This window comes from Atta cephalotes, assembly GCF_000143395.1.
Source record: "Atta cephalotes unplaced genomic scaffold scaffold00018, whole genome shotgun sequence".
Lineage (NCBI taxonomy): Eukaryota > Metazoa > Arthropoda > Insecta > Hymenoptera > Formicidae > Atta > Atta cephalotes.
The window spans coordinates 2540660-2567979 of record NW_012130082.1 but is presented as its reverse complement, the minus strand read 5'-3'; the positions used below and the strand labels follow the sequence as shown (position 1 = coordinate 2567979).

At 32.1% G+C, this 27320-nt stretch overlaps 1 protein-coding gene across 1 annotated transcript in view; it reads right to left on the bottom strand.

Moving 5' to 3' along the window:
• The window catches only part of LOC105618888, a 112495-nt gene extending 90931 nt beyond the window's left edge, over positions 1–21564 (bottom strand). The window contains exons 1-2 of the mRNA XM_012200419.1: positions 21456–21564; positions 14343–14547 (exon numbers count right to left, since the gene is read on the bottom strand). Coding sequence (XP_012055809.1) covers positions 14343–14547; positions 21456–21564 — 314 coding nt within the window. The remainder of the gene's footprint in view (positions 1–14342; positions 14548–21455) is intronic.
• Between the last annotated feature and the right edge of the window lie 5756 nt (positions 21565–27320).

Genomic DNA, 27320 nt, shown 5'->3' with positions numbered 1-27320 from the left:
AAAATAATGGATTTCTTTTTACTACACCAAATATAAAATCTTTGTTGACAGTTCATGAGTATGCTTTAATAAAGTATGCTTTAATAAATTGTGAGAAAACTATTTTGTGTTTATGGAAGAGAAATTTTGTTTATAACAAAAATAAATGTGACAGGTGCAATTGGTATTATTCGGAAAGGGTCAGTAATCTCAAACAAGTTTCGATCTACCGCAGGACGCCAAATCCACTCCTACCGGATTGTAGTTCCGTTAGAATCAGCTACTACGTGTGTTCAGTAAGTTATGAGCTCCGTTTGATAGCAATTCCGATAAGCTTCTGGTTTACGTGTGAGTTTATGTGTTTTACAGTTGTTTGCGTTGGTGCCATGTATTACTTCACATGTAAATCCATTATGTATGAGATTGCAAACGTAACCCTTGTAACGTTCCGCATATTTTTCAATATTTTAGTGAACGATCCTTTCAATTATTCCGAAGATCAAAGGTTTCTCGAGCGGATTACCTAGGCTTGACCGGGATAACCTATTGGAACAAGTTAACAATCAGAAAAAAAGGAAATGATATGATTGATTGAGTCATGTTTAATTGCAAGCGATTATTTAAGAACAAAACAGCAACGAGTAAATCATTGAGCGAACATAGTTTATCGATAATATAAGTTTACTGTATAAAATGCGGATCGTCATGCGCAAAACCGATATATGTAAGTTAATCAGATCTTGCTGGATATCTATTGCGCAATTTGATACGCCAGTTGTCGTTCGTAATATAAACTTCCGCTCGTAAAACGGATTCGCAATGAGTATTACGAGCGTTTGCGCAAATAACAGTAACGCATATTTTGTCGCGATCTGTATTCGAGTTGCAACTTCTGTGCATTTCATCGCAGCCGGGCGAACTAAAATATTTTTGCTGATGTTTTTCATATTCGCATAACCACGCCGCAAGATTATATCTGAATGATATGCGACAATTTCAGTGTAGGCATATCCGATAAAGCGGTAACTATTTTGAATGATGCGTTGTAAAATATAAAAGGAAAATATAGTTGCATCATACGTTCCGACGTTGATAGCTTTATAAATTTTATTTGCTTATAAAAATGTTACGATAGGAAAGATTATGTATACAAAGGTGTATTTTAAAAATAAAGTAGAACTAAGAGTATAAATAATATTCATATGTTATACCTACATTTTATTTCCTACCACATATAAGAAAAAAATTATTACTTTCAATATTTTATTGAGCAACAATACATAGATGCGCGCTAAAGAAATTTTTTTAAATATGGTAAATACGGTCGAAAAACAATCCACTCTTTATTCTTTCCAGACTTAATCTATAATAAGAACCAAGAAATCCTGCACTTTATAAAAAAAATTGAATTCCGATAAAATGAGGTAATTTTCACATATAATTATTATATAATCATTATATATATTATATTATAATGTAGCTTATAATGATGAATAGGATATTATAGATACAAAAAACACTCAATAATGAATGGTTTTTGAATTAGAGTATATTAAAAGTGCAAATATACTCATAAAGCACTTTTGATACATAATAACTCAAAAATTATCCATTATTGAGCTTTATGTATGTCATCTTTTGTTCGTCATTATAAGCTATATTATAACTCTACATCTAACTCATTTCATCGGGATCCAATTTTCCATATAATTAGTATGAGATTTTTTTTCACTTGTAATAAACTTGCTAAAGTCTTATGAACGTGCAAACGTCTGATTTAATATTGCACTTTAAAGAGCGTTTTTTAATTGTTACATATCGAATAGATATCGATTACAAAGTGGCTGAGAGAGGCACGTGGTTAATCCACTTCGAGTTTGCACAGTGGTGCAGCAGTGATGGCGGCAAATCAGAGAGCCGTTTGAATCGTTTACGGTATTTCCTAATGAGAATGCAAATACCGAAGAAGAGAGGGCGAAAGGCAATGCCTACATTTAGATCGAATTCCCAGGATACGCTGGAGAGATTTCGAACTATTTTTTTCTCGTCAGAATCGAACGACGTATTGGTAGCGATTTCTGATCATACATGTATGATCAATATAGCTGACGTTTACGCATGACGAACTAGCTTCACAGAACCAGTCACAGTTATTTGTAATTCCTAAAGTGTAATGGTATTTAGTTAGGAGTTCAAAGGTGAACGATATTGACTAAGTTTGGTCGATACAAACGAGAATGCAAACTAAATATACATTGCTGCAACTTTGTTCTGTTTATATTACATCAAATCCCTCAAATCTCTATTGAATCCATGCACAATTTGATCCAAACAATTGAGGTCGCACGTCTGTAAAGTATACCTTTCAACTGACGTTTATAGAATTACTTCGTTTATATTTAACCCGGAAATATAATTCCATCTGAAATGTGTTTATACCCTAGCAGTGAGAAAATATGAATTATTGTAAAATGGATATTATTTTCTTCTTTTTTAAACATATTTTCTTTTTTTTAGTAACTATTCTTTACAAACTTTTAAATATACAATTCTATCCAAAACCCACAATGAAAAGTATTAAAATCTTTTTAAATATACTAAGCTATTTAACGTGTTTATTCCGTATGTTTGATTTCTTCTTTTAAAAAAAAAAATTAATTTATATCCATGTAATGTTTTCAAATGCGAATAATTGGGAAACAATCAATAGTATACAATATACTATTAATGATTATAGTGATTTTAATGAGAGTTAAAACACTCAAGTGATTGTTTACATAAAAAAATGAAATAACTAATAACCGGATTAATTATGCTTCTGATTCGAACCGTATAAAAATTGATTGTAATTATAATTTTCTACATAAAGCAGAACAGAATAAAAATAATCATCAATTACAATCGTACATTAATTCTCTGCATAGATCAAACACACGTTTTTATTTCAGAAAAAATTCTATCATAATAATTCGAACGTCGGCGCATTTTTTGTGGCACGTGGAGGTCCTCTTTGTTCCATCGAGAATCTCATTTCACGGATTTCACTTTGAGTAGCCGTGCGACTGGACGGAAAGCTCTTCCTTTTGTCATCCTTCTTCTCGTCATTTCCTCACCGGTACAAGCGAACATAAGTCATCTTCTTCCTAAGTCATGGTCACAACGTCAACCTTGGTTGCCCACGATTGATATGCGAGTTTGATGCTGCGTTCCGATGCATCCTTAGAGAAGGATCTCCGAGAGACCCTCAGAGAGTCTCCAACCAACCGGAAATTAAAATTTCTAAACGGGTCAAGTCGTCAGGTCACTGGAAGACGCGCTCGTTTATGCTCGATGAACATGAAACTCCTTCCTTTTTTCACCGGCTTCATCTCGTTCTTAAGCAATGGACTTACAAAGATCCGGCGGATCGTCCATCGATCCCTGCTATCTATTGGAATCCGTTTTCCCGTGGAATTATCCGCGATTTGTATCCGCGACGATAGCTGACGATACCGGTGGTTACGCGCACGCTTCCGGTCAATTTCCTCTGGCGAGACCCGGACATTGACGGGGATGAAAGCGGAAAAGGTGAAAATGTGATTTAATGGATACCTATGTGCCGTACATTTATGAGAACATTACACATTTGAATCAAGCGCCCGCATATAGGAGGAAGTAAAAAATTAGCGATCGGGAGAGAAATAGATCTACAATAGAGGAAAATAGATCTACAATAGAGGGAAATAGAAAAATACGGATGATTAAATGGGATGATGACATGTTATCGAAGATACGTGCATTTCAAAAATTCAAAAATACGAATAAAAATTTATGAAGAGAAAATATTTTTTTTATAAAGAGATATAAAGAGATTTTTTAATTGTTTCTTTTTTTGCGGTCGTTTAATTTGCTCTATAATATTAATTTTAATTACATAGTATTATATTGAGTTGTCCGGAAAGTTCGTGCCGACCTATATAATTTAATAAATGTATACTAAATGTATAAATGTATATTTTAAATCTTCTGCGTTTCAATTTTCCTTCAAAATCGGCACGAACTTTCCGGACGACCCAATAGAATACAATTTTTACATAGATTCACATACGACTATTTTCATAGATATTTTTTAATATAGATTTTTTAAATCTTTTTTTTTCACTATACAATAAAAAATTATAATTCATAGATTTTTAACGTTTGTTGTATTAATGAATGAGTAAAAAAAATTGAATATATAAAAAAAATTGAAATAATCTTAAAGATGATTTCTAAACATAAATCAATAATAAGAACGTAATAATAAAAATAATCCATCATCACAGGAATTAACGTGCAAGAAATGGAGACAGAACGAGTTAGGAGTTAGGATATTTTAAAAGTAATTTTGAACGAAACAATCTCGAATGGATGATGCATATAAATGTGCTAATCGGTTATCATCGATTTTTCGAAATAATCGAACCGAAAAAGTTTTTCGATGAGAACAAGTATACTATCTCCGCAAATAAAACGCTATTTTCGCGATTCGTAAAATAGGTTCGACGCTGCTCGATGTACCCCCCTCCCCCCTCCCTCCTCTCCCTCCCCGACCGGGTCTTTAAATCGAGATTAACGGGGAAAATTCTGCGTTCGATCAATTGCGCTCATAAATGAATGAAATCCAGTACTCATACGAATTGTCCCGTGGGCCGTGAGCACACATGCGGAATTCAGAATGGCTAAGTAAACGTTGGGTCGCATCTGGCGCAAAGGACGTAATGCCCGGCAATAAGGGGAGGTCCCGAATTACGTACCAACAGAACTCGTGCGCGCTTTCTACCGCTCCACATAAACCAAATGTAAGCGCTTTAACATAGGGACTCGTTAACCCTCTCGACCCTCGTAATACCGCGAATACATTCGTAATACTTAAACATTCCCAACAAGCAATAAATAAAAAAAAAAGATATTTTCATACTCTACGATATTACGGAGATAACAACTGATAAATGCGCATGGTTGTATATTATCGGATCGATAGAATAAAATGTAATGAATATAAATTGCAGCTTAGAAACGAGCGGTGACAAATAAAAATTATTTTTATACTGCGAGAGAATTTAAAATCCATTTTTATAGATATAAACGTATGAAATACTTTTTTTTTTACAAATTTTTACTTGTCACAAGATATCTGTCAAAAATGAAAGAGATATTTAAAGGAGCACAAATATTAAATATTTGTGCGTGAGTGATAAATGGATTCTCTGAAAACGATCATTTAACAGTTTCTCCAATTACATTGATCCTCGATTGTTTGCATAGTGATATCAAATAAAGCTCGAATTTCATTTATTGGGCAGGTATCAACGCTATTAACCTTCTTGAGATTAACATAAACTGCACATTATCATACTTTAAACTTACATTATTGCTTCGCACAGCGATATATGTGTTGGGAATACATTCTGGTAAACCGACCGAGATCAGTAAGTTGGAGTCGGGCAAAGACCGGATGTCGGAAGGAAATATCAGACAGCGCGACAGATTTGTTGACGTCATTATTAATGTCCTTGACGGAGTGTCGGGCTTGCAAATGCTTTTGAATGCTGGAAATGCTATGCGCGTTTCCACGCATGTTGCTTTGAGATCAACAAATTTGAGAATAACAATAGTACAACAGGCATGGCAGATGCAGATTAATCGATTTGAACAATTAATTAATTAATTATTATTGATTAATTTATTATTATTATGTGAGTTTTTGAGTCTCCTATCCACACAAAGCGTATCGTTTCTTCGCTCTCAGAGTTCCAAATTATACTGTTCTATGTAATGAAATTAATTCTATATTTCTATATATGTCTAGATTGTACGTGATGTTTTTTTTCTATTTTTGTCAAAAGCATTATAAAGATTAACATTTTTTAAATTAAAGAAATATTATAAGAAAAAGAAATAGTTGAAAAACCGATACTGATTGCAAGCAGAAAATTAAAGCTATAATGTTTAATAATTAATTCAATAATAAGCAAATTGGCTAAAAGGCACATTAATATGAACAGTTACCCTAGTATAGTGCGCATTAATTTTTTTTTTATTTCAAAAAGAAATCGCAGGGTTCAAATCTGATAACCGTTTTTTGAGAGAGTACTACAAGAAAGTATCTGATAATTTCAACAGTGATAATCGATCTCCAAGCAGGATAGTGGAATTTCCAGTAGGAGCGGGTCATCGATCTTCACTGGAACAAAAGTAACAAAGATACGGATATGCTATAGTCAACTTTTTAGCACCATTGCCGTTTCGATTCATCGCGATCGCAAGCTATTCCTTCATTATTGTAACCTGGAACTTTCCATCTTCACGTAGAGTTCGTTTTTCGTTCATGTTCTCGCGTTCTGATCACGAAGGCATCGCTTTGAGTTTTGTGGGATATCGGCAAACCGATTTTCTCTCCCTTTTCTCCCTCTATTCCACTCGTTCTCTTTCTGTTCCTTCGACTATTTGACTATTTCTCTCTTTCACCGATTCCAACAAATTTCCTGCTACGATCGTTCGTTTCGATATCGGGCGTTGCCGTCTTCATGTTGTCGCCCGTTTCTGCACGTTATGTGGGATGTCACGTAAAAATAACTTTCGATTTGCCGCAATCGAGAGAGAAAAAGGTTCAGACGAGCAGCGCTGAACGAACTTGTACGTGACAGTCTCCGCGACGTGTTTCGTTTGGGAAGCCAGCGAAGCCGATGCCGCGCATCGGAGGCCAACTGATAAGACTTACCGAGCGATTCATCACGACCTCGCGATTATCTGGCTGTCAGTTTCGGCCCAGCGATGGATCAAACGTCGTGTTTCGCGTTGTCGGTGTCGCGGTGTGTTTTTGCAGTTGCAGCTTGTCCACCTCGCTCGCGAGATACGGGACGAATCGAACACACGGTGTGTTCGGTTGCGTAATCTGGCTTGAAATTATTCCCCTGAGATAAAGTTCTGTCAATCTTATTTATGGAAATGTCACTGAGATCAAATGAGAAGTTATTTTAGTGCACTGCATGTGTCTCGTACGTCACTATGTGAAGTGAAAAATATCTATTATTTTCGTATCCGAAATCTTATACATGTTATCTTTAAGAATGTATATTATTTTTATATTAAATTCATACGTATTATATAAATCTGATAAATAAAGGAAAGAAAATAACCTGCTCTTTTATTGATAATTAAATTGAAATGTTAATAAATAATAACTTGGAAAATTCTGTGTCAAAAAATCTAGATAAAAGATAAACAATAAAGAATTCAAAAGTTAACTGTTCACTTTAGACGAAAAGAGAGGAAAGAGCGATTTTGCTGAAGTATCTAAAAATTTAACTAGATGTAGATTAGAAAATAAATTTTGTTGGACTATCAAAATAATTATATAGGACGCTCAAGCTAATTATTAGAATATCAAAATTTTTTGCAGCATTACTTGAATTTTCTACACAAATATTTTGATGGACTAACAAAATTATTTTCTCTTATCTAGCCTAAATTTTCAGCAAAATCATTCTTTTCATGTATAAAAACAAAGTAAAGAGAAAAAAAAGTTCATTATATGCAGGATTGGGAAAGTTACTTTGTAGAAATAACTAGTTACAGTTACAGTTTTTTTCTTTCAAAAGTAACTATAGTTACAGTTCCAAGTTACCTAAAAATTAACTCGTTACAATTACAGTTACTAAAAAAGTAACTTTTCAATTACTTTTCAATTACTTTTCTGTTATCATGACAGACAATATGAGTAACATCGATATCATTAGAGTTATCAAAGAAAAAAAATTTACGTTTACAATTTACTAATCTATCAAAAAACCTCGAAGCATTTGTAGTAGACCGATTTGTCCTTAATCAGTATTCAGATTTTAACCAATTACATTGACAAATTAAATTGACAAATAAGTAAAGTAACTGTAAAATGTAAAGTAACTGTTAAATTAGTTACTAGTTATTGGAAGAAATGTAACTAAGTTAAGTTACAGTTACAGATGAAAAAAGAAACTAAATTACAGTTATTGAAAAAAAGTAACTATAACTATAACTTAATTATAAGTAATTAGTTACTTCCCAACCCTGATTATATATGCTTTAGAATTAATGTAGTAAGCCCATTACGGATAGAATTACAATTCCAGTCATAAATTCTTATAAGTCCTGAGAACGAGTTTTATTGCTTAGAATTGACTTATTTGTCTTCCATTGTGCACAAAAGTTGTCGTTTCGCTTTCATTCGATTTAATGTATGGCACGAATATGCGCGTGAACGCACCGTTGCATAGATTTAAACGCGCTAGTAATATTGCAACCGAAATAGTATTCCTCCCGATTCCTGTTTCTCCGTTAACAAGCGTCACTTTGGGCCGTGTCTTAGACTTCGCAGCGTCTTGCTTTGGTGACCTTTGTGCGCGCTGCGGTTATGTGCTGTCTATGCATCTAGTTTTCGTAGCGCGACTTCATTTGCAAATACGGCAAGCAAATACGCTTTCGTCTGCCTTTCGGATTTTGTGAGTCGATATATCGACGCTTCGATGCGCGATGGAATATTAATTTGTTCCGATCGAGCGCGGACGACACGTTTATGCCTTGCAGCCACTCAAATTCTTTTTCATTTTGCCCGTGTTTTTCATTGAACTGTTGAATCCCGTGTCAGCTGGTCAGTAAATAAATTCGCAATTCCGTTACTATGTTAAAAAAAATATTAATTGGTTGGGTAACCATTTATCATTGCGCAGTTATAAATAAATCGAGCGTGCGCATGATTCAATTTTGACACTTGCATACATGTAAACATACTGTACATATTTAAATTTAGAATATAAATGTATTTCATGTAGCATAGAAATTTGTTCGAATAATGGAAGAAATAGATTCCTCCGAGCGTAATTATTATACCGATGAAGATTTGTCGGTACGTAGCACTGCTGATTATATAATTTCACGTGCACTATACAGTTTTGGTTGAACACAAAATTCTGTGCAAACTTTCGCTGTATAAAGCGCGCAATCGCTATTTTTTTCTTCTCTTTTATTTGCTAGTCGCGAACAATAGGACATTCGGGATGAACCGCGCTAGCAATTGTTACACAAGTTTACACGACTCGAGCTGCGGGGCGACGATGTGCGACAGGCAGCGGTGCATCGTCTACAAACACTCGTGCAATTCGTAAACCTTTATTTGTCGTCCGGATACTGGTGTGCGCCAGGGAAGCACTGCCGGATGTTGGACAAGTCCGAAAAGTCCGCGTATCCGACCGCCGGATGCTATCGCCATTGTTGGCAGCGTGCGTGCTGAGATAACTAATTACTCCCTCCCCCTTAGTATTGATTTTACGGTCAGTTCCGGTATCTTGCGGAAAATAAAAAATATAATTCGTGCGAATGTAACGATGGCGAAAAGAGGATCGGTCGGATGGCTTTTTATCCTCGTTAATCTACGTCGGGCGTGGCGATCGAGACTACATCGAGACTACATCGATCACGAAGTTCATTTAACGTGCATTTTGATAAGTCATTGAGATGTTTATTTCTGGCAGGACATTTTCGCAAAGAGCATATTCCTGTTGAACGTAAAGCGCTACTGTGAGGTCATAAATTTAACGAATTTAACGTAGCGAAATAACATATTAATTTTTTTTAATGAAGATTGTGAAGTATAGCACTCAAGTATTGAATTTCAAAAAATCATTTAATATTATGTATAGTCTAGACATTAAAAAAATATTATTAAAACTCTAAACTGATATTTACGTATAATTTACTTGAAATTTGTTAATAGCTTAAATTTTGTATTCCATTTTCACTTCTAACTCAAAATTTATTCACTTCTTTCAATTTTAGAAAATACCACAATTAGAAAATTAATATTATGTTTTCAACAAAATGCGAAATTTGCAAATCCGTTTAAGAATTTGTAATAAGAAGAATTATGATGTGCCATATGCAAATTATACATCTAATGTTTGAGAAAATTATCATTTACGACAATTTTTCTGCGATTTATCTTCAATTTGAAAGAGAAATTATTCATGCACATTTGTCAGAGTTGAGTTAATCTGACAAATTTTCCCACAAATAACATTGACAGTATTCGCCAATGAGTCCAGTGCCAAAACGATCTCCCGCCGAATTATCGACTTTGGCATTTGTGGCTTGATTGCGGAATTACTCTAAAGTGCTGCTGCGGACGATTTGGAAGAAAAAGAGGAAAGAAAGAGAGAGAGAGAGAGAGAGAGAGAGAGAGAGAGAGAGAAAGAGAACACGCGGAAATGAGAGAGATCAGCCGGTAGATTGACGGACGGAGAACGAAGGCTGATAGAGAGAGGTACCGATAAATATGGTCGGCGAGCGAACTTCTATCCTTCTATACGTGACGCCCTCGTAGTTCGCATCCTGCACGAATATCTCTTCGGTAATCAAACTTCTAGCCGCAATTCGGACTAATTAATGGAGACTGATTGCACGGTCTTTTATTGGAATTGACCTCAATGCTGACTTTATATTGTCGTAAGACTTATTTTTCCCGTTAGTGGAATACTTTGCGTTGATTAAATTAAAGTAAATTCTTCTTAAAGTGCTCTTTAATTATTTACTGAGATCGTCAGAAATCAGCGATAACTATTTTGAATATTTTTCTCGCTGATATATACGCTAATTAACATTTTATAATTAAAATTTGAGCAAAATAAAGTATCTTAATTTTGAAACATATACAAAAAATTAACAATTTAACTTATAAACTTATACTTATAATTAAAACTTATTTATGTAAAAATTATTATTAAAACTTATTATATTAATATTTCTTGTTTCAAAAAAGCATCGTAAAATTCGATGAACTACATATATTCAGTTTGTGACTATGATGATTTTAATTCTGATCTCGTGTTAAGCAAAATAAAGATATCTATTTTAAGAAATCCCGTCTTTATCTGTATTTATTCTTGATATTTGTGCTTGTGTACATATCACGAAAGAAAGTTGAAGCTGAAAGATCTAATATAAACAGTAAGTTGCTCTATAATTCTTACTGTAATTTTATGAGATCACGCGATATTTTCTTTCGCGCAATCTTCTAGAGATGAACAAATTCTTCCAAAAGTTGCAATATCCCTCTTAAAAATAGAAAAGTTATAATTGCGACTTTTATATATTTTTAAATATTTTTTTTTTCTCAAAATGCAGAAGACTAAAGCTTTTTAATTAAAATTGTAGAGAAATTGAGGATTAGATAAAACTAATAATCATTGATTACTTTTGTTATGTTAGAGAGAAGTACCGATAAATATGATCGGCGAGCGAACTTCTATCTTTCTATACATGACGTTCGTATCCTGCACGAATATTTCTTTGATAATCAAGCTTCTAGCCGCAATTCGGATTAATTAATGTGTCGTAAAATAATTTTTTAAGGCGACATGGAGTTTAATAATGATTTTGTGATAGAGAAATCAAATTGGATAGGCTAAATTTCGTGTAACTGGCCGAAATTGTTTCATGAGTTACGCGGCTCTATATTGACAAATCGATGAAACTTTCCTCCTACCGACGTACATAATCAAAGCATGGACTTTCTCTTCAGAAATATTCAGATACCTTTCAACAACGCAGTTGCATAGTTGTCTGTGCAAAGTTTACGGCGAATCTCGGAGTCGATGTTCACGGCTAGAATTAACATGCTATAAAGTTTCTACAGGGAATCCGATTACGACCGACTACGGTAAAGTCCCCGCAAATGGATTTGCCGTGAAAGTTTCCAAAAAACGTTAATCGATTGGTCGCATGGCCAATAATGTTGAGCAAGCTTTGCGTGAGGTGACCCATTTATACTTTCCGGAATGAGCACCGAACTATCCAATCAGTGACACAATCATTATTAATGGTTGAATGATTTTGTACTATAAATATGTAATACGTGTATGGTATATTTATTCGTCTGGATATTACGAATAACACGACAAATTTATAATAATGATAAAATAAATAAAAGTGACATGTAATATATTGGACATATTTGAAATATTTGATTAACTACGTATAATTAACGTAGAAATTAACGTATAAATAACGAAAATGAAAATCTTCATAGAACTAGCATTAAAAATAATATGTTCCAGATACAAATTAAATACTTAATAATTTATCATTTAATTAAATGCGTTAAACATTCAAATATATAAATATCTATACTTAGTACAAACGCATTTTTCCAATCATATAATCATCTCTTAAATTATAAATAAATATACTTTACAGCTCTAAAAAAACATAATTCAAATTAAATTTCAATAGCGTTTCATAGAAAGTATATTTTATCATTCTTCCTTATGTGAAATCATAATTTTATCAGAGCGCATCTATGTAAGATTTGTCTGTCAGTTCTATATCGATATGCTCTAAAATCCATATAGATACAAATGCTTCTTTGCGAATTTTTTTCTTCTTTTGGAGGAAAGAAGATTTCATCGATTGTAATTTTTCTGTAGATAGTTCTGAGATTCGATAAAATAACGCTTTTATCGACAATTTCTTTTTTTTAATATCCAACAATATTCCATTTGGATGAGTAATATAAAATAAGTAAGAATAACATTATGTTAAGCTACATAGTTTTGCTATCAGATCAATGTGCTGGGATATGGTTACCGCGGAAGTTCGATGCGCTTTCTAACAGTCCACGGTTGCATAGTCGAACAGTCGAAGAGAAGTTTACGCTACGTTTGAGGCTAAATTGGATCACGAATTCTCGAAGTTTCCACCGGAAAATCCTGTGAGGATTTCCTATGAACCAACAGTGCAAACTGAACAAACTTGCGAACAAAAACGAGGTTTAGATTCTGTACTATATTTTCGATTATTAAAAAATTAAATCTCTCAAAAAAGCGAAGAGATATTAGAAGTAACGTACTTAGTGATGAGTTAAGTTTCTATTTATATTTGTTTTTTATTTAATAATTTATAATTTCATTTTATTCACGAAGCATGAAAATGTTCTCAAATTGCGCGTATTTTGCCTTCAAATAAATTATTCCTTCATATAAATTATTTCCAACAATACACAAGAGAATCACTATAATATAAATTACTCCTACATATATATGTTGATTCTTTTCACAGATGTACAATCTCGTTAACCAAGCAAAGAAGTTAACTACCGTAACAAAATTCTCACCTCCGTTACAAATCTCTCTCTTTTTAACGAGCGATTATTTTTATTTTCTGCACATATCATACATTATTATGACGCATAACTGCAACGCCATCAAAGCAGAATGGTACGCCGAGAATGCGAAAGCTCATAGTTAATGCACTATTCAGCCCACGCTAACCCACCCAACAGAAGAATGTCCGAAATTGTTCGCATGTCAAAAGCCAAAACTTTGTAGTATTACAACATGGTTCTCTATTTTGCAAGTTTATGCAATGTATATATATATAAATTTTTCCTTTTTTTTAAAGAATTATGGAAGCACAAAAAATCGTAGATGTATTACGAATTTTCAAGCTTTTGTGCTGAATGCGTTGTGCGTTTCAAAGTTATTCTTTTGTCAAAAAGGTCAGTTCGCTTCTCTCAGCTGGCCTTTTTCAACATGTTGATTTACGACGCCATTTCACACGTGAAAACTGTCTTTTGTGATATTATGAGGAAAAATATCTCTGTTATGAAAATCTGTGCGCCTTATATATTCATGTTCACAATGTTTCAAAATACTTCATCCTTATGTACAATTTTTAATTTTATACTGATAATTTCTGAAAGAAAAAAAATATAAAAATATATATATTTCATAATAAATATTTTTCATGTAAAAATTAACTGTTATTATACGCAAGCACAGAACTACAATATATATAATAATGATATATATGTAATTTTATTTAAAATTCGATAAAATTCGTTATTGTTTTCAAAATAAATCAATTTGTTTTATTAAAGTTAAATTATAAACAATATTTTTATATTAAAATATACTACGTAAAACAATTTTTACTTATTTTTTAATTTTTAAGTAATCAAAAGTAATAGAAGAAATTTTTTATGAATATATAAATATAATTTACATCATTATATCATAAAATGAGACATTTTCATATGTATCATATGATGTCCTAATAGAATATAAATTTTTTTATATAAAATTAAAAATATTTTATGTAATTCATTATTTTTTTCTTTTAAAAATATCAATCAAATAATTGAATATTACAATATATATCAAATAATTGAATATATAATATAATTATATAATAATTGTATAATATAATATATCGTGAAAAGTTTATTTTTTAAAATAGTCTTCATTTTCATAAATTTCAGAGAGCACAATTAACGATAATGATATTAATTATCGGATTATTTTAGCACTTACCTTATTGCCATGCTCTTTGCCTTCAAATGATGCCATCTCTGGTTCATTTCATCCAATCGACGTTGCAGCATAACAGCATCATCTTGACTTGCTAGTGAGCTCAATAATTTTCGTCCGGTGCCGTTCAAAGATGCGTAAACGTCTCGGTGCGTTTCAATTTCCGACTGCAGATCCTGCAACAAGCAGGAGGATGCCTCCTTAGATCCTTAAGAACAAGATTAAAGAACTCTACGAAAAAGGCTATTAATTAAAAACATATACTAGAAGATGTAATATTTTTTATATTTTATACCTAAATAAAATATATTTATTTTTTTTAATAATTCTCTCTCTCTAAAAATAAAAAAAACAATTAAATAAGTATAGATACTTGTAAAAATAATCAAAATTTTTTGTCAGCTGACAGATTTTACATCATTTATTTATTCATTCCTTATTATTTCCGAAAAGGATTAAAACTAACTAGGATTAAACTAACTTTTTATTTCTATATTTATTTCTTTATATTATATTATATTTTATTTCTTTCTTTTTATTCTATTTTATAACAAGAAAGACTTAAAACGACAATTTTTTTATTGATATAAATTAATATGCTTGATTATAATAATAAAGAATTTCATTAGCACGTCACTCCTCCTTTCAAAAATTTTTCATAAAATATACTAATTTGGTAATAATAATTTGAGCGAATTTCTGGAAAAGCAAAAAAATTAAATCTAAAAAATATAGAACTTTTTCGATATTTTTTAGGGAATCCGAGCCTTTTTATGGAAATAGGGAGTATTCGTGCGGCAGAGAGAGAATTCGTGGTGTTTCGTCATCGCGATGACGTGAATTGCAGTCTGCGCGTGGATAGAAATGATTTATATACGAGGCTTCCTGTACAACGGTGGTATACGAGTACGTCGACGCCGACATGCAATGCATGCGCCAATGAAAATAAATCGGCGCCGATGCGAGTGAATTAAGAAATATTCGCTGGCGTCACGGCAAGAACAATAGGATTTGTTTTGTTCCTTTTAAAGCAGCTATATATGGTTCGCAGTTACGTGCAAATCTGGTCTTACTTTATTCCATATTTCTCATCAATATAAAATTAGATGAAAAGTTTCATTAACCCAAATTTTAGAAGAATCATAGAATTCTCTTCGCAATGTTAAAATGATATTTATAAAATATTAATTGATCTAAAATTACAAGAAATAATAAATAATAAGTATTTTTGTAATTGATAATTTGTAATTTCTAAAAGCAATTTCAATTAGCGCAATTAATTACTAATGAGGAGCAATCAATTTATATTCATAATAAAGTTATTATTATTATAAAATTATTATATAATTAATGTTTAATTGATGATGTTAATAGTTTGTTTTAATTTTGTATGCTAGCATTTGCATATTATTTTATTCAGATTCGTATAAATATTATTCTCTATTACAAGTATACATTTTATATTTTAAATAATGTAAATTAAAATAATATGATTTTATGAAAGAATTTTCAATTTTGTCATAGAGATTATGTATGTTATATTAATATAGTAAAAGAGAAGAGTAAAATATATTATCAAAAATATGTGCCAAACTGACGTCCGCTTAATTCGGTGTCAGAAAATATTGGAAAATAAAAAATCATACAAAAGAAAAACGTTCTCCAGAGAAATAACATGCAATAGCAACGACACTATAAAGTCCATGAAATATCTCTCGTTTCCGTTTGTCGCGGCGTTGTCTTAATCTAAAACAGTCTGCCTGTCAACAACGGTCGCATTCTCTTTTCAAATCCTCCAATTCCTCCCACCTTTTCTCTCCCCGTTTCCAACCCTCTTCAATTTTTGACACGTACGAATTGAAGGCTGCAATCTCGAGAACGACTCTGGCCCAGGACTCGATTCCCATCTGGGTCGATGATCGACGGGTCAGAGCATATTTTTCAGCTGCAGTTTCCGCGCGAATTGACGCCGGTGACACCCGGTGTGCATCCCTGAGACACGCGTAATGAAAAAAAAGAAGGGATAGATGTGGCACTAGCTTTCTCTCGGAAAAAAAAGAAGTAAATATATCGACGACGGTACTGCTTGCGCTAGAGAACTCGCTCCGGAAAATTGGGCACATCGATCAAACTGGCTCCTACCCAGCGACAGACGGATCGTACGTCCGTCGAGCGCTCGAATTGGTAACGTTTAATTGGCGCTCTTGGTGGCAGCTTGCGCGGAAGCTAATTTCGTTTAAAACTCGACGGGCGAGCATGGAGTTGCTCTACACTTCGGTCCTTGAAATTCATAGATTACGAATTACTAGCTCGAAACAAACATCTACAGTGACAACCAACAATAAATATTACAATGCCGGATAATATTTTTCATGTATTCCAATCGTATTGTGTAGCACAGTCGCGTTGATTCAACGTGGATATAAGAAAAAATTAGTATATCGGCGGAAATATAAATTAGTTAACTCACATCAATCTAAATATTTCTATGTAATACATATGTATGTTTAAAATTAAGTTATTGCGGTAATAATTCATTTTATTTCTATATATTATTCAAAAAAAAGAAAAATCGTAAATGAGAAATGCAAATTAAAATTTATTGTACATGGTTTTTTGTTACAATTATTCTAAATTTTGCTACTTTAATATTTATCTAATTAACTCTCTAGATTCTAGAGTATGTCTACGACATCATCTTATCGTTAAAAATTTTTTTTACTTATTTTTATTCAAAAATATCTTATAAATGAAAAATTCATCAATATATAAATGGTTAAAAATAATATATTTCAGTGTTCAATGTTACATGCAATTCCATCTTCAATTGTTAAATGTATAGATCCTGAATTTGTATAGATCCTGAATTTATATTTCGAATTCATCCTGAATTTGATTTTAAAGTGAATGTTGCAAAAATGCAACATTCGCCTGCAGAAGGTTAGACGTTATAAAAATTTTGACAAGAAAAATAAAACTAATTGTGAAAAACTTCATAAACGGCGATGTAATTTTATTAAGCAAAAAATTCGATCGAATAATATCTTCTTAGTCGATAAAATTCGTTGCACTTGTCAATTAACAATTTCGCAAAATTGTATCGATCTCTCAAGAACGTATCCACGATGTCGATTAGATTTTTCGCGCTAATGGAGCTCTTCCAGGGACGCCATGCAGGGCTAAGTATTAAAATGTTCAGGGATGCACCAGGGAGATGGCTCGGAAAAAAGTGCAAAGTACAAAACGTTTTTGCATTATCCGACGCTGCTCCGAAGTTCTTATCGCGGTTCACCGTGCAATTACGCAAATGCGCCTTACTGGCGACGTCGACGTGTATGGTAGTCGATATACACAGCACATACAAAGTGTGCTAAAAGGTTTGGATTTTCAAGAATATTCTGAGAAACTTGCCCTTAAATTTCTTTTTCTTATTAAAAATTCGGTCACAGAATCTCCCAAAGTTGCATCGTTAAATAAAAAGAATTTCATAAAATTTTACAAAAAAATTTTACAAAAAAGCAATCTAGTTCTTCTGAATTTAATGAAAATTCTGCAATTAAAAAAAGAACATGTTTCTTTATGTATAAGACAGATGAAAATTATTTATTTTTTTAATTTTTAAAAGTGCGCAGATAAATAATTAAGTCAGTAATGATATAAAATATATGAATATAAAATTAATGAAAAATAATAAAGTTTTCTTGAGATGTGATTATATAGAGCTTACAGAAGACTTGAAAGAAAAATTATTTGTGTATTCAAATATGTTACATATTTTATAATAAAAAAGTCTTTAAATCAGATATTAGAGAACAAAAAACTAATTTAAGTAATTAAAATTATAATCGTGAAATGTTTCGTACATCTGCATTATCGACAAAAAAGACAATATCACTTCGTTGAACTGATTTCCACGAGCGATTCTAGCTGATTCGCTCACGCATTGCGCATTTTGTCATTTCGCGATTTACAATACGATATATATACGTCCGATAATGAAATCAACCAAGGACTAACGACACGCAATCGACGCGATGATAGCACGATTTCGCTTTTCGCTTTATCGACAATTTAATTAATTCACTCGTCCCCGTTCGACCTTTACACGTCATTCATTTAATGTCGATCGGTAATTATTTTAATTTCACGATAGATTGATATTCGCTTTAAAAAAAACAGTGGATGTGACATCCACTTTTGAAGGAAGTAATACGAGGAATCCTAATTATTCCGTGATAATATAATCTTTCTAACAAGCGGTATAATATATAGCTTGTCTTTTAATTAGCAAATGAAACATTTCTGCTATTAACTCAGTTATGTGCTGAGTAAAATTCAATAAAAAATATCTGTTTTATTTAATATATTATCTGGTATTTCTTGAGATGTTAATTAAATTTCATTTAAATGGTTACAAAAGCGAAATTAATAATAAAATTCGTTGTAAAAAATCGCTATCGTTATTTTTCCGTTAAATGCCACTCGAAAATGTCTAATTCGATCCTAATAAAGTACTTTACGCTTAATATTCCTACTCACTAAATGAGGCGATTAAATCAAGATTTCAGAAGCTGTCATAGAATATCTGAATTTAATTGGAACCGTGAAACTAAACTGTTAATCTTAATCCAATTCTCTTCATATTCACAGGAATGGACGTAATATGGCGCTATGTTCTGTTAAAAATGGATAGCAGCGATTTATTGTTACAATTAATGGAACACAGAAGGATCGTGAAAAATATAACAAAGTTTCAATAATCCGATATTCATGAATAAAATATCTCCACATTAAATAACACAGAAATAAACGCATATCATTTTCAATAGTATAAAATTTTATTATTAATTTCGCTTACGTACTAAAACGTTGTGAAATTATAATCTTCAGCTTTTTACGTAAAAAGATCAAACTCAAATGGAAGCCCGCAAACATTTCATGAAAAGTCACATTATTGTTTCCACGCGAGTGCTCGATATTATATTCATTAACCCATTACACCAAACTGAGGTATTATCCACTGATTAACATATTGCAATTAATGTATTATAGCCGTTATTAGTGTGTCACATTATTACATACAACATCTGATACGTACTACATATCTGGTATTACACATAAAATCATATTAATACTAATTTGTAATTATTCCAGTGATAAAATCGTGACTTGCATTAATAATGTTTGCAAGTAATTCTTATAAGTAATATTTGCCGATAGCTTTGTATGCTCATAAACGAGGACGATAATTGTAATGCGAGCAAAATCAATTTGTAAAACACAATGCAGTTTTTCTGTTGTCGCGTGATGGAAATATCCGTTTCGTAATTAGTAGAAAATGATCGATTCGAACTCGATTTAAATATCGATTGCGAGAAGCATGATAGGTTCATTAGTTTTCTCTACAGTGCAAAAATCAACGGAACGCAGATTAAGCATGGATGATTCTGAGAATAATATTACTTTAATATTTCTGATCTGTCAATGCAGTTATATATTGAGAATTTTAGAATCTTCCCTCAAAGTAAATAAATTTTTTTTAGTGATTCTCCTCTATTCGTGCTCGATATAATAGATCCGTAAAATATATAAATGATTCTATTTCTCTCTAATAAACGGCGAATTTATATCGATTGCTATGAATTGCATTCGGAAACCTCTCCAAGAATAGATTTAGATTGTTGATTGAAATATTTAATTTACGATCTAAATCTCTCTGACGTCTCGTCGATCGAGTAATGGCTAAATCTGAGAATTCGTCAGCGAACTCCGAACTAACTCGTGATTCTTATCTGCTCAAGTAGTTATCAGATCGTATCGACCCTGTGAATAGGGAAAGCTCCGGTCACGAATAGGAGTGTGAGAGACGTCCCGACGAAGGGTACATACCATTCAGGAATCGGCAGGACGAGCATAATTCAAGAGGTTTCGGCTGCCGCGCCGCTCAGAATTCCGTGTGACGTATTTAATAGGGAATCGCGCGGCGGGGGCCTTAATCAATGTCTGCGCACTTATGCGGAAGGTGCCAGTGACGCGTGCGCACCGCCAACAGGGACTTCTAATGAGGAATTGCCAATTAGTCTCAAAACGTCGAGATTTCGCGAGCAACGCTTTACGAATGGCCGTGTCGTTCGTTTAACAAAGAAAAGAGCGACGATTTATTCGTATTAAGCGTACAAAAGTCCGGTAATGAGAACCGGTCTTTTATCCTTTACGTAGAATAGAGAAGGTAAAAGAGAATCGTATAGAATCTTTTATTTGCTTCTAGTATTTATCTCTGTAAAGACCAGTTTTGGACCTCAACGTTAACGAGTTAATTCAAATCACAGCTATTGAATAAAAAAGCTAAAAAGAGATCGAGAATTTATTAAATTAAAATTTGAATTATTTGGTTTCAAAATCAAAGCATTTAAATATTTACTTTTACATATTTAGAAGATATTATAATATAGATTTAATAAACTCACAGTTTCTCTCTTTTTACCACGTAATTATCGCGCTATTAATCTAAAGCAATTTTCTATATCCGTTGTCTCTGCATAAAAAGAAGAACTTGGTATGATTGACTGCATTGTTCTAGTATCATTAATAAAAGATCTATTGTATAAAGCATCTCTAATGTAAAAAGATATTTATCTGCACATCTCATCTCTTTTGAAGCAATTTTATACGAAAAATAAATATGTTACTGCTGTAATCCTTGTTCAATACAAAGTATGTATATATAAAATAATGTACTTTATATCTTTCTCGCTGGCATAAAATTATTTCAAACTAAATGCAGTACGCGCGAGGAAACTTTTTACTTTTCTGACCAATCATACTTCTACGTCCACGTTTATAGCGATATTTGAATATTTATATTATTAACGGTATTTTAAACTTTATATCATATAATAATGATGCGCTGAAGAACATTTCTATACTGTACAAATCTTTACCTGTTCGAAGAGATGCAATTCCGCCAGAAGCGTATAGGATATGTAGATATATCGTGCGTCGTCGAGCGTTTTTCGGGCATGTACCTCCCGATGATAACCCTGTAGGGTGGCACGCCCCCCGGGCCAGGTGCCCCCCCTGGGTGAACACCAACGGTAATCCACCGTAATTACGTACCCCAAAGTCTCCTCATCACCCCACTGTCACTCTCGGATAATTCGTCTCTGGAGAACGTTCGACAATTCTCATCTACCTGTTCACTTTCGACGCTCCGAGCAACGAACATCTCAATGCACTTCGTGTCAATCCACCACTATCTTTACTCATATCGATTCGCATAATTCGCAAGAACATTTTTGCTCCAAGTAGTATTATCAAGCTACTTCAAAAGTTTCACTAAAATTCTCTTCGCAATGCGTAGCGTTAGTTGAATTCACTCATAGTATCACGATAAATCATTAAAACTTTTGCAGAATAATTTATCCTTTTTTTCATTTTCCGTAATGTTGCGATAATTTGTAATAGTTTCGTTACAAAATAATTCCTTTTTAAGATTTATTTAATATATATACAAGCGTGAAAATATAAAGACAGTGGATAAATGATTCTGAAAAATTTTATCAAAATCAGAAAAGAATTTTATATTAGTAAAATTATTATTATTTTATATACATTTGAGCATTTTAGTTACTGAATAATAGAGCTTTAAATACTTGCAAAACTAATAATCATACAACTAATAATTTACACACAAGATTAATGTTTTAATTAATTAAATTTCAATATTTTAAGATAGCTATTCAAATGAAATTTAATCGCTCTAGCAGAACTTGAGTACTTGAATCATAATACGTGATCAATTCTCTCCCCCCATCATTTTACGTATTTGTGCGCACGCACGTGTGTGTATGTTACTTTATCATTAACACTAGTTTCAAATTGGGTAAACTTTGACATCGCTGCGAGACATTTCCTTTGTGTTGCAGTGTGGGCGTAAATTGAATCCAACGAGGTTACATGGAGTAATGAATTTATGCAAAGCAGTTTAAATATCCGGCTAATACAATTCTATATAATTCATGGTCAGAATCGCATTAGAAGCTCTATGCGGTTCAAGCTAATTCATAACTTAATAACTCGACTATTAATTCATTACCATCCACAGAAAGCGGAGAATGCTATATTTTGTCAAAAACAGGATGCTTGTATAACATTGTAACTAGAGAATTGTGAATTCATAGATATGTAATAATCGAAATAAAAAGAAAAGAATTTAAATAAATTTCTCAAATTTATGTTCCCATACAATTCATTTGTTAACATCGTACGTCGTTAAATAAAATTTTATTTCCTTTGTTGTAAATCAGCGTTATAGGTAAGCAGTGTACCTAAATTCATACAGTATCAACACAATTAATGGAACTTTTTTACTGCAAAAGAAGGACAGAAACAAGCGCGGTCCTGCATTTACATAAATGTTACGTATTCTGTTTCCCATTACAACAGATACAGAAACGCCTAGACGGAAACTTTCGCCAAAGTTTTGGAAAACTTCAATGAATTTTAAGAGAATATAACTTCGAGTGGCTTGCTCGAAAGTCTCGAAACTGTGCTGACAATTTTAGTGAAATTTCTATTATTCAATAAAAATAAAGATTGATAGATCTTTAGTATTAAGCTTTAAAATAAGTGCAATTGCGTAGAAATCTTCAATTTATAAAACGTAGCTGAAACATAATCCATTAAGTATTCGCAATATACAAGTGCATTACGGTAAGTACAGTTCACGCATTTTTGTGAAGCAAATAAAGGATATAAAATATAAAAATGCTTACTTTCTGGAAAGAAGTGAAAATGACTTGTATAATATTTATTCTGGATATGAGTCACTTTCAGAAAATTATGAAATTATTTTCTTAGATAGAAGTAGAGTAAATACATCAGAAAATAAAGAACCTGCACATGCGATATGTACGATGACGCGGAATAATTGATATATACTATTATAATAAGAGTTATCTCGAAAGAAAAATCATTTCATTCTCTAAAAAGGATTGTAGAAATAGAGATAATACATCCAAATATTTTAATCAGAAATTTTTATTTTTGTGTATCGTTACTAAACATTAATAATTTAGAAAATTTATTTCCAATCCATTTTAATTTAAAATCAAATTTAAGTTCAGAATTTATTGTTGATAATAATTATCAATAAAATAAATAATCTGAAATTAGCGTCATTAAAATAAATACAATTAAGTATTTATCTCGTAAATACCTAAAAAAGTAGATAAGAGTTTTGCAAATTAAATTTTAACGAGAAACTTTATGCAATTTTGTTATAATAAAAAAAATTAATTTGATATCCACAAAATATTCGATAATGTATAATGCATGAATAAATAAGATTGATTCAAAGACAAGAAAATATTTAATTTTTAAAGAAAAATTTTCCGTAATACTTGCGATTGTATGCATGATAGTTGGAAGTAGTACAACCTCTATCTCGTTTCGAACCAACGAAGCGTATCCGGTTCTCGGCGACAAGTTGCGGATGAAATGTGTCGCACACTTTATCGGATTAGAAAGCACGCCATCGAGCGCGATCGGACTTGATCGAAATAAAATATACGGCGCGAGAGAAGAAGACGAGGAATGAATAATGCATACGGCGGGGTGAACTAACTTGTGGTAAGTAACGAGGAGGATTTGTAAAGCAGTTCCGCGTCCAGCGGCTTAACCCTCGGCGCTTCCTCGATGAACCGTGAGTAATTTACTCGCTTCGTTTAGGTCGCGATGGTAAAACGGAATTCCTGATATCCGGGTTACAATCGTGAAATTAAAATAAATGCGATCGCGGTAGCAATACCCGTGACCCTCTTTTTCATTGATACTCTTAGCCTGTCTCTCAGACCGAGAAAAAATTATTTTGGGTTTTATTCCATTTCGAGGTGGATTCATTTCAAGCATACATCATTTAGAGATTCTTCAGTCATTGTGTTTAGGATTAGATACAAGCAAGATCGCAACGATGCAACGAAAATTCTGATGGCTGTGCGATGTAAATTAATGGAACCAAGTAAATTTAAATGCAAGAAATTTGAAAATACTTCGAGAGATTCGTTGCAGTAAGAATATAACAGACAGACAGAAATAAGTAACATTTTAATTAATTAACCCGTACAATTTACGGTATAAGAGGTTTGTTAATTCGAACTTTATTTATACAGTTCATATTATGTTCTAATAATTACGAGAGATGAGAAATGAGAGAAATAGAAAGAAAAATGTTATATAATTATAAAATGTATCATCTATTTTGTATTATCTTTTTATTTAAAAGTGATATTAAAATGTATTAATATCTAATAATAGGAGAATTTTTTCGAAACACAGAATCATGAATTTCTAGCTTATATTTCTACATATAATACTTTTTCAAATTAAAAAGAAATTCTACTTCACTATAGAAAAATTTTACAAATAAGTGATAAATCTTTTCAAGTCTTTTAATTTAGAAAAAATTTTCAAAGTCATAAAAGATACAATTTTCATCTCAAATTAATAACAATTTTCTGAAGAAAATGCATAATAACTGTGAAACTTTAGAATTTGAAGAAAATTTCCAATTTTTCTTTATTAAAGTGAAAATTTTTTTCATAGAGACAAAAAAAAATCGAAAGATATCTACATTAATATTAAAGTAGTTTTACTTAAGAAAAATTAAATTTTTGGAGGATTTAAAATGAGTATATAAAATTCTATCAATACTATTTTAAATACATATATGCTAAAAAAATTTAATGTTTTTTATACATAAAAAAATCGAGAAATTAATTAAAGCGAAAAGAACAAGAAAATTTTTACTTTTTGTTATAAATAAATATACTTTAATAATAATAATAATCGCATAAGGATTGGAGATCATGCGCATTCTCTGGCATAGAAGAATTACATTTATACTTATTTAATTCACCTATCGATTCAGAAGAAGCGTGATTTGTGTTTTGAGAAGCCTCATCAGTGGTAGCCTAGTCTCACTTATATCACGACAGAATCGTCGACGGAGTGGTCTCGGGAATCTCGGTTAACTTACGAGGGAGATACGGGGAAGGAGGATAATACCAGTAGCGGTACACGTCGACAGTAGTAGTAGTTACTGACTGTTGCTGGAGGCTGATGGAGAAACGAGTGTACGAACGTCGGGCGGTCGGTACCGAAACCGGAATGGGTGCACGAAGTAGGTGGAGGTAACAGGGAGATTTAAGCGGCTTGCGGACGATTAGAGAACGCCGCAGCCATCGTTACGCTCTGGCTTCATCCCTGTCGCTGATCAAAACTCAGCTACCTCGCGGAACAGTTAAATGCAAAGTACTCCCTTTACCCCCGTCCACTTGGCTCTCCGCCACCGTACATTTCGCTTTTTTTGCGTTCTTCGGGATATCGCTAAATGCTTTCAACGCAACGAGACATCGCGCTAATGTGAACGTGTGATTATCGATCTATCGAAGACGTGATGTGCAGAGTGTCTCGGAGGTTAATCGCTCTTTAAAAGCCCGTCTATTTCTCAGCGTATGTTAGTTGAAAAATATGAGTGTACTTATTATACCTTTATAGAATGTTAAATGACTTGAAGAATTAAAGGATAAAAATTTTTATCGACATAAAGGATCCAAATAAAGGAAAAGACACTTATTTGCACAAAATATGCATTGACAAATGTGATGACGATAATTATTTACAAAGAATCGTGCGCTGTATATTTATAAACTATTATAAAACTAAATTTGTATAATCTCTACATCACATAGTCGCGTCCGTGTTACATTTTGTAATTGCAATCGCAATTCTGAAATATTGCGCAGAGTTACGACTATCAACTGTTTGCTTCTATTTGCAATAACTATAGATAAATATCATCAAATCTAGTGGCCGATCGATTGTATCGAAGTTACGCTATAAACGACATGCTGACCTTCTTTGTGAACATTGAGTTTCCCTCTTTGCAAAGACTATATCTCGCGAAATACGTCGAATCGAAGCACGACCACATCGGATATGAAACTTCCTCTTTGAGATGACGAAGTCATATTGCTAGTAAACGCTCTGAAGTTTGCTGTCAACTATGCTTAAAAAAACATTTACAAAGACGAGTCAATCGCTCAGCAGTATATCGAATGAATATTGACATGTTTCTTTAATAAAACAACATTTGAGAATGAAAATTTGATTTCAATTTTATATGCTTCAAGTTAATTTATGTAAAATTATTATGTATGATAGAATTTTTATCTTCCAACAATAAGTCGAGAAAGATTTGTATAATCTGTATTTTTTTAAATAATTAAATAATTTTCTTAATTTTAAATAGAAAAATAATAATATTTATCACATAATGTGCCATGGATGTAAGTAAATAAAAATGTAACAATAATTTGTTTTTCATTTTTTATTCTATTCTTAGTGTTTTTGTAATCTGATAGCACACATATTTTTTTAACCTATTATATATAGTTATATTAGTACATATGCTTTCTTTCTGTGTTTTATACCATTTAAGATCAGTTTTCCAAGCAGTAAATGTATTTAAAAGTAACTCAAAATATTATCTTCTAATTAGAATATAAATTTTTTTTAGCATTGAAAAGACAAGTGTTTAGACATAAAAGTTACTATTAAGTTATTAAAATTATTATTAAAATTAACTAATTTATTAAAATGTTATTTATTAAAGCGAATTAATAGCATATAAAGCAAACCAGTTTTGAAGTCTGACATAGAAGAAGTTATAAGCAATAGTTTGCTATTTATTAGTGAAAAATAACAAAACATGCTTTGTATGTATAAAGGATAATGATGAGAAATCTCTTTCGTTAGAAACATTAATTTAAGGAATATTTTTGTGTAACTTTCCATATATAGAATCGAAAAAACTCGTAAAGATAGTTTTATGATTCTGCGGCAGAAAAATCGATTCAATCGTAATCGAAGAAACCGCGTAAAAAAAAAAACACGAAGTATCTACCACATCGAGAGTTTATT